Source organism: Xenopus laevis, chromosome 1S (assembly GCF_017654675.1).
Source record: "Xenopus laevis strain J_2021 chromosome 1S, Xenopus_laevis_v10.1, whole genome shotgun sequence".
In the NCBI taxonomy this organism is placed as follows: domain Eukaryota; kingdom Metazoa; phylum Chordata; class Amphibia; order Anura; family Pipidae; genus Xenopus; species Xenopus laevis.
In genome coordinates, this window is record NC_054372.1 from 58,101,230 (window position 1) to 58,113,858 (window position 12,629).

Genomic DNA, 12,629 nt, shown 5'->3' on the forward strand with positions numbered 1-12,629 from the left:
CCTCCGTCTATGGGGTATAAGCCTTGATTCCTTTGGTCTATTTTAAGATCATCGAGCCTATACCCCATCGATAACAATGCTAATGGGAATCCTTTGCAACTAGAGCTTTAAAAACTATTTTTTTTTAAAAGAGGATCCCTTGCACTTTGTCCCTGTATTTTATTCCTTCACTCTCTATTACACAAGGCAAGTTTGGCAAAGGGAAGTACTAACGTCTAAGACCATGTGATGGATATCTGGGATTTTGGACACTTTTCAAGACTAGCAACATTTCAGATAATAAAAACAAAACCTTTATCTTTAATGAACCAGTGGCTTTTAAATAATCTTCAAACCTATTTTACTGTATAAGTATACAGCATCTTTACCTACACCATATTCCATGTCTTCCAAATATTATCCTAGTGTACATCATCAAACTTAAGTCAATGTAATGCCATAACCTAATATTTAAGTAATGAACCATTGTATAAGTAGTGATGGACCCTTCACTACTATACTGGGCACAAATGATACCTCTGTATGACCAATGCCAATTGAATATAGAAGTTACTATCAATTATGAACATATGCATTGAACTATAATGCTAAAATACTAGATACTAAAAATACAAAAAAAAATATATACATTTTTTATAAATGTATATGATCTATTTTTTTACAATCATAACATATTACACTACCATAGACATTTGTTGCTCTTGTTGCTGCCATTCCTTCAAATGTCTGCACTGATTTATTAATTTTGATATATTTTGAAACATATTCTATATTTTTAACGAATTATTCTCTACATATTGATTGCACCAGATATTTGACTTATTCATATGTCATTTGACTTATTCATATGTTTTTTAGCATCTATAGTAGGCTGGCAGCCATTTTTAAATTAAATGTATTTACAGGTATGGGATCCGTTATCCCAAAACCCATTATCCAAAAAGCTCTGAATTACAGAAAGGCCATCTCCCATAGACTCCATTTTATCCAAATAGTACACATTTTTAAAAATGGTTTTACTTTGTATCTGTAATAATAAAAGAGTACTTGATCCAAATGAATATATAATTAATCCTTGACTGTGAAGATTTTCATTCATCATATCTAATATAACTAAATCTAAAAACAACTGGACTTGCTGACTAATCATTGAAGATGTTTCACTACTCATCCGAGCAGCTTCTTAAATTCAACTGACTGGTGTGGGAAGTTCTCAGCATATAAACTATTCCACTAATCCAATCATAATGGCACATTGTAACTCTTCAGAGAGGTGACATCTGAAATTAATCCTTATTGTAAACAAAACCAGTTTATTGGGTTTATTTAATGTTTACATGATTTTCTAGTAGACTTAAGATCCGCTGTCCAACAAACCCCAGGTCCTGTGCATTCTGGATAACAGGTCCCATACCTGTATAATTAATATTAAGTCCTGTAATGTATATTGGTTGGTGTCAATTTAATGCCTGTTTTTGCAGATATGTTTTATTATTCACTGGTCCATTGGTGCATAACATGATTTGGTGCTAAAATTAGAGTGAACTCTTTTAAACACCCTCCTACTTTGGCCTTTTGGTTTTATAAGGGAAAGAGTAACCCCAAGCATTGGTGCATAAATAGGAGTCATTGCAGGCTGAGGACTAGTGATGGGCGAATAAATTCGCACAATTGCAGCGAAAATTTTAAAAATATGATGCTTTAGACTATTTTAACGCCTGCGACAATTACGACGCCTGCAACATTTCTAGGCACCCACTGACTGTAATGGGCGTCGGAATTGTTACGTCAAAAATACTTTGATGCCAGCGGCAAAATTCACTTTTCGGGAGTTGTTCGCTGTTTCGCGAATTTCGGGAGAATTTTGCCCATCACTAATGAGGACTTGAAACTAACCACTCCATTTAACTCTCTTAATGTTTATGTTGACTTACTTCATACATATATCATTTTTTTCATTTCTTATACTCATTGGTTGTATATTGCAAACAGAATAGCTGAAATAGGTCATTATGTGTTGCATTTAGTCATTTGCTGTTCAGCTCTCCGCTGGATCCACCAGCTGGTTCCTTGCACTGTAACACAGCTGTACATTAAAAGATTGAAGTCTGTGGGAAATAACCAAATGCAAAACCATAGAGAATAAAGAGCACCTTGTGCCATGGAACAATGCATTCTTGTCTTCCATCATGGTAGTTTAAGCCGCTGCAGCAACTTATCACTGAAGGAATACAGAGGACGAGTGTTCAAGGAAAATTGTTAATGGAAGAAAATACATGTATATTTTTTCCATGTAAATTGGTAGTCCTATTTATTTAAATTGACCTGAATGTACAATTAAACAGGCATACGGACGTTTTTTTTCGAGCGAATTTTCGTGGGCATTTCGCAAATTCGCCGCAAATTCGCGCCTGGCAAATAAATTCGCCCATCACTACATGTGATTTTATTTTTGTGTGTAAGCTGCTGTGTTAAATAATAACACAACAGCTTACACACAAAAATAAAAGTTCATAACCTTTGAGGAGGCAGTAAACAAAATAGTTCCAGCCTTGCTGGTAAAGAAACATGTCCTTTCCCAAAGGACCCACAGCCCCACTTGAGCAAGTTAAATCTTTCTCTTTTTTTATAACTTTCTTTTTATTGAAATTTCCAAAAAAAATTTTTTTTGCCATACAAAGCATTTCAAAAATAAAAAAATAATAATACAGTACAGTAACAAAAGTTATCCAGTGGTCAAGAGGTAGACATATATAGTCACATCAGGCTAGTATAGTAAGCCCCCAGCCCACCTGGGGGTGCAGCCAAATGACATTACATTTAGACATAAGCATAAGTAAACAGTAGTTGTAGACTGTAGGGCACTAGACGGTCAGTACTAAGGGCGAACGTGTGGATAGTTCCATTGCTGTACCCAATCTCACAGGTATACAAATTATCAGTACATAGAGGTAAATCACATATGCTCCTTACAGTGGCCTCTTCTCCTAGTATTCCCCTCGGGCACAGTGAAATCCTAGGCACCTCGACCCCAATATGTTCCAGCCCCACCAAAACTCCCACCTCAGGAGACCAGTCCAATGGTCTGGATGCTGGGTGCATTAGCCTCCCTATTCTCTGGACTAAGTAACGGTCCCCCTATTTGAGCGGTGTCCCAGCTATACCAAATTTTGTTAAAGTTATCAATATTATCATTTCGGAGTGCATTCAGCTGTTCCATCCTCCTGATATACCGAATTCTCTCCATGAGATCAGCCTCTGTTGGAGAAAAGGTACTTTTCCACTTCCCCGCTATAGTACATTTGGCAGCTGTTAAGATTGAGTTGGCTAGTTTTTGGGTTTGATTATTTACATTAGGGAGTCTCTTCCCCAACACCAATACCAAAGGATCCAGTGGAATATCTATCAATAACACCTTGAGCAAACATTGTTTCACGCTCTCCCAAAATGGCTTGATTACTGGGCAAGCCCAGAATATATGTAATAATGTGCCTTCCTGACCGCATCCCCTCCAACATTGGGATGGTACAGACTGTGGAAACCACTTATGCAGTAAAGAGGGAGTGTGATACCATCCCATCAATATTTTGTAGATGTTTTCCTTCAGGGTGACACATATAGGTGTTTTTGTTGCGTTTTCCCATATATTATACCAGACATCTAAATTTATGGATTGACCCAATGCCTCTTCCCATTTTTTCATATAAACATGGGGAGCGGAATCGAGATCCCTGTCACTAAGGAGACCATACCACTGAGATATCAGCTTCCTCTGGGAGAACCCTGCCTTGCAGATTCTCACTACCGCGCTAGCTTCTGGGGCTTGACCCTGTGGGCAGTGAGAGAGTGCAAAATGTCTCAATTGGAGGTATTGCATTGGAGTAAGATTGCCTAGATTCGCCTCCTCTCGCAGCTCCTGGAACAGTTTAAGCTTCCCCGAAAGGGGGTGGAACAATCTACCCAGATGAAATAAGTTCCCATCTCTTGCTAAAATCACAAAATTCTCTGAAAAACCTGGGGGGAAGTCTGGGTTCTTGACCAGAGGGGTGAGGTACGCCGGGGAGCTATACCACTTCCATTTTTTCATTGTCTTCCGCCAGAGGGTTAGTGTATGTATAGTGGAGCAGAGCATTTTATCTCTGTCCTCTAGTGGAAGTGGCCGTTTTGACCATAACCAGGATGCCAAATGCGAGGGACCACTAAAGTCAGACTCCAAGGTGGCCCATTTCGTAGAGGGATTGAGAGCCACCCAATCTCCAACCTGCTTTATCTGAGCTGCCAGAAAGTAATGCAGAATGTTCGGGACTGCCATACCCCCCGTAAGTCTGGAACAGTACATAGTAGTCCTAGAAACTCTATGCCTCCTGTTCACCCAAATGAAGCCAAGAACGGCCGATTGCATTTTAGAGATATCTGTGGAGGGCATGAGGTTAAATCTTTCTCTTTGAAGCTGGTGCAACTCACTCCCCAAGCACTTTAGGTCAGTAGTTTGTTCCAGTCCTTGCTACCAGAGAACTTGCCTCCTTGTGGAAAAAAAGAGAGAGCGCGTGTGTCTGTGTGTTTTATAATAAATAAATTAGAAAATAAGAATAAATATGCATGTTGTAAAAGACACAGTAGGAAGGAATTCTCTACCCACTAGAGAATACAGTCTATGTCAGTGAAGCAGTGTACCCTCCTGGTGCAGAAGGGCTGAGCCTGTTCATCTTAGCTGCAGAGATATACATACATGAAGTTCTTACTTGTTATAATAGATGGCTCAAATGATGTTACTATATTAGGCATCCAAGTAGTCTGTGAATATCATACCTTTCAACCTGGCCAATATATTAGTACATAAGCCAAATATCAGTTGGGCAGGTTTTGAAATAGGCTTGGGGCAAATGATTGGATCAGTTCCATTTGGACAGCCACCTATGTCTTTAAATGAAGTAAGCGTGGCTTGCTTTACTGCAATAGATAAATTTCTAAATCTCACTTACTTATTCCGGAGCTTTCTGTATAACGGGTTTGTGGATAATGGATCCTATACCTGTATGAACAAAGAGCCATTCACTGAAGATTATTATCAAGAAAGTCTCTGTAGCAGAAAACTTAATTTAAGTGCAAAGTGGAAAAATGGATACAAAGGTACTTCTGTACATTCATGCTACAAGCTACTTGCAGAAAGAACCAATTTGCCCCATCAGGCCTGCTTTAATTAATTAAATGCATTGACACAAGGGAACCTTGTAATTACTCATGTTAAACAAAGGGATATTCTGCCCCTTTAGGACATTCAAAATAGTTTGATATATACTTTATTATGCATGCTTTGTTTGTACAAATGCTTTGTTTTAAACTCAATTAAAACAAATAATGATAATATGGATTTTTCTTTGTAATTTTTGATGTTGATCAGTATTTGGCCAGCTGTGAGCAACTTTATTTCTTTTCTAAGGAGCTTCAAACATGGGTGGACAATGTTGATGAGAATGGTTTTGTTCTGGTTTCTTTTGGAGCTGGAGTCAAATATTTGTCTGAAGACATTGGACATAAACTGGCTGGGGCACTTGCAAGATTACCTCAGAAAGTGATTTGGCGGTAAGTAACCCAACTTGTATAACAGTAAAGCAACACTCAGGAGTATGCTCAATATTGGCATGCTCACCTAGGAAGACAGTGGGATATTTAGGCCATGCAGACAAGTTGCATATACAGTATGGGGACATATTTACTTATGTGCAAATTTTTGCTTCATCTTATCAAATCGCCAGTCAGAACCTGGAAAAATAAACTTTGGCGAAAAGGGTAACGTAGAAAATAGTTCACATTCCGATAATGATTAATGATCGTTCACCTGGGCGAAAATTCGTTTGGTGAAACTACACAAAACTTCTCTTGCGCTGAGATTTTTCACTAGAGAAATTGTCTTCTTTGCCTTTTAGTAAATTTGCGATGTCCCTGTGGATTTGTTATTTTGGCGAATTTTTACTAAAAAAAGGCTCTTCACTCTTTAGTCAATTTGCCCCATGGTGCAGTCGTGATCCAGGTGTAGACCTGTCACTGTGAACAATGCCTTCTACAGGAGGTGCAGTGATGCTTAGTGTTGTACTGACCTTAAGATGATGTTATTATGCAGTTAAGTTAGCAAAATATGGGTTTTATGGTTAGGAAATACTAAATTGAATGGATCATTGAATGCCAATCTTTTTGTTTTACTAAGAGAGGAATTTTATCCTGGTTTATCGTTATTTTACTGCTGATTCAAAAGAAGCCATAGTCATTGCCTTTTCTTGCATTCTGACTTCAGGTTTTCTGGAAACAAACCAAGAAATGTAGGAAACAACACCAAACTCGTTGAATGGATACCTCAAAATGATTTACTTGGTAAGTACACATTCTAATTAATCATTGCTGGACTAAGACATAACATATATAAAATAAATCTAATTTATAACTATATATTTCAGTACAGTGTTATAGAATGCATATGATGATCTTGCTTTGTCAAAAAAAATAATTATTTACTTAATTTAAAGGAGAAGGAAAGCTCCCAAAGCAGTTTATTGCCAATACATTAGTCAGTCACAACAGTACAAGATAAAATGCCATTTTTATTCTTTAGAATGCATTTCCATACCTGAGTAAACAGCTCTAGATACTGTCTCTGTTTGTTAAGGATATCAGCTGGCATGCTGTGACATCACTTCCCGTCTGAGTCTCTCCCTGCTTGCTCATAGCTCTGAGCTCAGATTACAGTAGGGAGGGGAGGAGGGAGCGGAGGAGGAGCAAACTCATGCTCAATGCTCAAGCCCAAGCCCTAGAGTTTTAAGATGAACACAGGAAGTCTGATACAGAAGCCCACGAGCACACAATTGAAGGAAAGCAATGTGGTGTTTCCTTTGACAGAGGACACTGAGAATACTAAGGGGCACATTTACTATTGGTCGAATATTCGAGGGTTAATTAACCCTCGATATTCGACCATCGAAGTAAAATCCTTTGATCGAAAGATTTTCCTTTGATGAAAAAAAGCTAGGAAAGCCTATGGGGACCTTCCCCATAGGCTAACATTGTTGCTCGTAAGGTTTTAGGTGGCGAAGTAGGTGGTCAAAGTTTTTTTTTTAAAGAGACAGTACTTTGACTATCGAATGGTCGAATAGTCGAACGATTTTTAGTTCGAATCGTTTGATTCGAAGTCGTAGTCGAAGGTCCAAGTAGCCAATTCGATGGTTGAAGTAGCCAAAAAAACAATCCTTCACTCGAGCTAAGTAAATGTGCCCCTAAGTGTATTCATATAGACCTTTCTGATAAAGCTTACTTAGTTTTAACCTTTCCTTCTCCTTTTATATGGTTCTACACTGTACTATAATCTAAACATGATAGCTGCACAGTATTGCTCCAGAAACCATATATCAAATGTATAGTAAATGTTCCATATGAACAACAGCAAGTAAATGCCAGATATTTTCCCAATGATTTGTAAGTGTATAAGTCCATGCTCCTCCAAATAGATTTGCATTTGAGCTTGTGATATTTATAGTATAAACACAGATTTATAAAAGAAGGAAGTCAAGCTCATTCAGGCATATTAAACTGCACACGTTTTATAAGGTCTTTCCTTTACAGAAATGGTTCCATGCACACAAGCTTTTTGTCCGGTTGCAAGGGACTTTTTTTATTGTCAATAACAAGCATATTAAAATTTGCTCATCTGCACTGGGCTCCTAGGTAGCACTGAGATTCATTAGCACTATAAAACTGGCAGTCACTCCTCCACACCTAAAGAAACACTCCTTTAAAAACATGTGGTAGATAACTCATAGACTTCAATCGAAAACCCTTATGCCAAAAGCATAACAATATAAATGTGTGCATAGTTTCCCATTTGTATGGTCACTTAGTCCATATCAAATTATTATATTGTCTATCCAAAATGTTTAGCAGTCTTTGTTTATTACCAAAATATGCACACAGTTCCTAAAAACTATTAAAATGAATTCTGCTATGCCATAGTCAATATTAAACCCCCTGGTATCTGCCTGATAACAGGGGGTTAAATACTTACTATGCCATAGCCCAAATTCATTTTAATGGTTTTTAGGATGCAGGCAAAAGGTCCCTATCCATCTTTCAGAGAGAATTTCACTTATAATTAGATTCACTTATCATCTCGATGTTTGTCCTAGGCAGCATGTTTGCCATGGATTTCTGAGGGCTTCTGTGTTAGAGGGGTAGGTTCTGCTACTATTTTCTCTCTGATACTGCAGTGATCAAACACTCCATGAGCCAATAGCCTTAAACTAAAATACAATTGTTATACAACAATTCTGTAGGCTGCATTAACATCCCCTATAAGGCTTTAGGCCTTATCTAAGAAGCCAGGGAAGACTTGAGTTCCAAAATATAAATTACAACATATATTTGTACATCCTTGCATTAATAATGATTTGTTTATTTGCTTCATTGATATTTAGGTCACCCCAAAATTAAAACTTTCCTCAGTCATGGTGGGTTAAATGGCATTTTTGAAGCTATGTACCATGGAGTGCCTGTAGTGGGCATCCCACTGTTTGGTGACCATTATGATACCATGACGCGGGTACAATCCAAAGGCATGGGAATACTTCTCGAGTGGAAAAGAATGACAGAGGATTCCCTGTTTGCATCGCTAACTGAAGTCATTCATAATCAAAGGTAATATGTTTGTTCATATAATCAGAAGATAGAGGTTAAAGATTTTGTATATCTAGATGTTGTTCATTTTAATTGTTTTATTGCATCTGTACAAATGAATTTAAACAACAGAGCAACACATGGTGTCTTTGATCTCTGAAACAGTTCCACAATAAAATAAACGCTTATAGTTTCTTTACACCTGCCATTTAAAAAGGGAACATTTCAGCAGCATTCTGCACATTCACTAGCTATAAGCCCTGTTCTGTACATGGTTGAAAATGGGGTTTGCCTATTCCTAAACTCAGAAAATTTAAAGTAGATCATTTTTTTAAAACTGATGAATATGTCCTAACACACAGGTGGAATACAGAGACAAAATATTTTAAACTGGCCAATAATGCAGTTCTGACCAACCTGGGTCCAAACCAGTCCATATGCGATCCATTGACTGAAGTAATTATAAATTAAAGCTGCAATCCGCAAAACATGGTGTCCACCTGCAACAAAATGTCAACTTAACAACTCAGACATATGATCAACTGTCCCACTTGTCATGTACCAGAATTCAACAATAGCAGTCTTAAAAATCCCATAAAATGTAATAACAATTAGGGGCCCATTTACTTAGCTCGAGTGAAGGAATAGAAGAAAAAATACTTCGAATTTCGAATGGTCTGCTTCGACCATGGAATAGGCTACTTCGACCTTCGACTACGACATCGAATCGAACGAATATTCGACCATTCGATAGTCTCTTTAATATATACTTTGACCCCCTAGTTCGTCACCTAAAACCTACCGAGGCCAATGTTAGCCTATGGGGAAGGTCCCCATAGGCTTCCTAACAATTTTCTGATCGAAGGAAAATCCTTTGATCGATGGATTAAAATCCTTCGAATCGTTCAATTCGAAGGATTTAATAGTTCGATCGAATGATTATTCCTTCGATCATTTGATCGTAGGAATAGCGCTAAATCCTTCAACTTCGATATTCGAAGTCGAAGGATTTACATTCGGCAGTCAAATATCGAGGGTTAATTAACCCTCGATATTCTACCCTATGTAAATCTGCCCCTTAGTGTCACGATAATGGTCCCAAGTAAATTGTTATTATTCAAAAATAATACAGGCACATCAAATGAACAGCTGAAATAATTCCGACATTTATTTTAACAATACGAGTTTTAGATACAAAACAGATTGTATTTGATTAATTAAAGTACCTCTAATAGCCTCAACAAAGGGAGGTATGCTGTAAATAACATAATAAGTCAAGAATTTAGTACTAAAAATATAAAGGCTCATTTCCTAAAGCAACTGCAACTGCCAAATTGGAGCTTATTGAGATGCTATTAACAGAGTTACTTGTACCTATGCACATTCAACTTGCATGTAGCGCCATTGCACTAATTAGGCTTCCATTAATGTGCTGTATGCAGTTGCATGCAAGGGGTAAAATACATGGCACATAGATGCAAGGGGAAGCCTGGAATAAACACCTGCCTTGAGGAGGTGTTACTTATAAAGCTGTAAATCACAGTTTGCACATTGTTCTTACTTTTGTAAAGTAGCCTTGTAGTGGCTGTTGGTATTCAGGACTTTGTTCAGGGGACATATTACTACAGTTATCAGTAGATAACTACGGTAAGACCATTCATGACCTTTATTACATTAATAATCACCTAAGCATTTAAAATTATTTATCATAACCAAAGTGCTAATCAATACACATTATCACTGAATTGACAATGCATAGATTGCATGAGTTTTCATTTCAATAATACAATACATGTTATTATAAGAAATGTACATTTTTACCTTCTTTGTTCAATAAATGTGTATAAATGAATATAAATGATCTTTATTATTAAGTGCAGGAGGCACCATTTGTTGAGAAATTCTCAAAACTGCTGACGTTCTGCACAGTTGTCCCCACGTCAAAACAGAGCCATCACAATGCAGAACATATGACACTTTTTTCAGTTTCTAAATCATTTTTTGTTTTGCAGTGCTCTCAATTATTTTTAACCACATAATGGCACACTGTACAATGGAGTAACACCCAGTGGGTACAGTTAGTAGTGATTCGTAACTGCTGGTATAATGGCTATGAGCAAATTTAGCTTTAAATTTACACTTTAGTGTTTGTGCTGTCAACCTTTTGAGAGAGTACATCAATCATGGGCTGCAGACTAGAGTCTGCAAGTGAAGTTTCCTGATTTTCTTTTCAATTTTATTCATATCAGATCATTGTTACCAGCCTCCCCATCAGTGTCTAGATCAGAAGAAATATGTATACAATGAGAATGAAATGTTCCTTTTCCTACATGTACCTATCATTTTGTTTTCCTGTTTTCTAAATCACTGTTAACATTGTTTTTTTTTTTTTGAAGTTACCAACAACAGGCAGTCAAACTGTCTAAAATTCACAAAGACCAGCCAGGTCATCCAGTGAGCAGGGCAGTATATTGGATCAATTATGTACTTCGTCACAACGGAGCTGATCATCTGCGTGCTGCAACTTACAACATCTCTTTCTATCAGTACTTTTTACTAGATATTATATTACTTATATTTATTGTTGTTACTATAGCCTGGTACTGCATTTCAGTGTTAGCAAAAAACATGCGGAAAAACACAAGGAGCAAGGAACACATCAGCCTCAATGGGTACTGCCAAAATGGCACAGCCAATGGCAAATATAGAAAAAATGGGCACATAAAACATGAAAAGAAGGTGAAATGAGTACAGAGAGAGAATTGAGTTAAAATATGAGGTTGAAATAATGCAATTCTAATAGTTCATTTTAATAATTTTGCAAATGCTGGAGAAGTCTTGTTTGCATTCTTGGAAGTGATCAAGTCCGCAGGCATCAGTTATGAGGATACTGTTTTGCTACACCTTCCAAGCAAACTTTTTTTCCAATGTGGCTCCTTCTGACCTCAGAAATCCAAGCCAATGTACGTTAGACTCTCCTTACACGGAAAAGCTTCAAGTGGCATCTCTAAACACTCCCTCACTACTACATGCACATAATACCATTTTACCTAAACTAGGAAAACAATGAATTTGATTTATTCTACTGCCATTTGTGTAACAGAAATATGTTGTTGCTCCAAAAACGAACCAAACGCGAACATAATTTTGTGGCAGTGTATATCATTTCTTGTGTTTCACATGTATCTCTTGTGTACACTCTTTATAAAAACAGAAATGTAATTTATTATATATCAATTATTTTCTTTTTACTTAATATTTTCCCAGGCAGCCCCTTAACTTAAACGGTAGATCCGAAATATTGTCTGATAGTATTTTTCTAAATGAATGATATTTACATTTTTCACTAAGGTTTTTCCTGTTTTCTGGAAATAGGATATCATTTTAATATTAAGCTTTTCAATGTAAATTATTAGAAATGTATTCATTTAAAGAAATGCATTTAGTATTTAGCTTTAGCACAATGATTCATTGTGACATCAGGTGCTGTTCCATTTGGAAACATTTGTGCAGGATACTTTCAGGAGAACACAATCCATCAGTTATTTGGTGTTACAACCTTATTTTTCCTAAAAGGTTTTATTTTTCACATGTTAAATATCTTAGTATTGTTCATAGCTTTAATTAAAAAGGTGAAGCGAGAAAATTTTGTTCCGTAATCCATTGTACAATAGGGGGCAGATTTATTAAGGTTCGAATTGGAAATTAGAATTTGAATTTTTGAGTTGGATTTCTGGTCAAAACTCACAAATTCAAACTAGGAATAATACAAATTCAAATTCAAGATTTATCATACCTGGACCCTGGGAACAATTCGAATTGACTATTCGCCACCTAAAACCTGCCAAGTTCATGCAAAAGTCAATGGGAGAGGTCCAGTGACGCATTTGAAGATGTTAATAGCCTTCCTGACATCCGAGTTTCTTTTGGAGAAAAAACTCTGAGTTTAGTTGAATTAGATTCGAGTTTTC

The 12,629-nt window shown here is 36.9% G+C and overlaps 1 protein-coding gene across 2 annotated transcripts in view; it reads left to right on the forward strand.

Moving 5' to 3' along the window:
- The window catches only part of ugt8.S (UDP glycosyltransferase 8 S homeolog), a 37,201-nt gene extending 24,651 nt beyond the window's left edge, over positions 1-12,550 (forward strand). For both annotated transcript variants that reach the window (XM_018243364.2, XM_041579645.1), the window contains exons 3-6: positions 5,441-5,583; positions 6,293-6,369; positions 8,460-8,679; positions 11,055-12,550. In XM_018243364.2, coding sequence (XP_018098853.1) covers positions 5,441-5,583; positions 6,293-6,369; positions 8,460-8,679; positions 11,055-11,406 — 792 coding nt within the window. In that variant the 3' untranslated portion in view covers positions 11,407-12,550. The remainder of the gene's footprint in view (positions 1-5,440; positions 5,584-6,292; positions 6,370-8,459; positions 8,680-11,054) is intronic.
- The last annotated feature ends 79 nt before the right edge of the window (positions 12,551-12,629 follow it).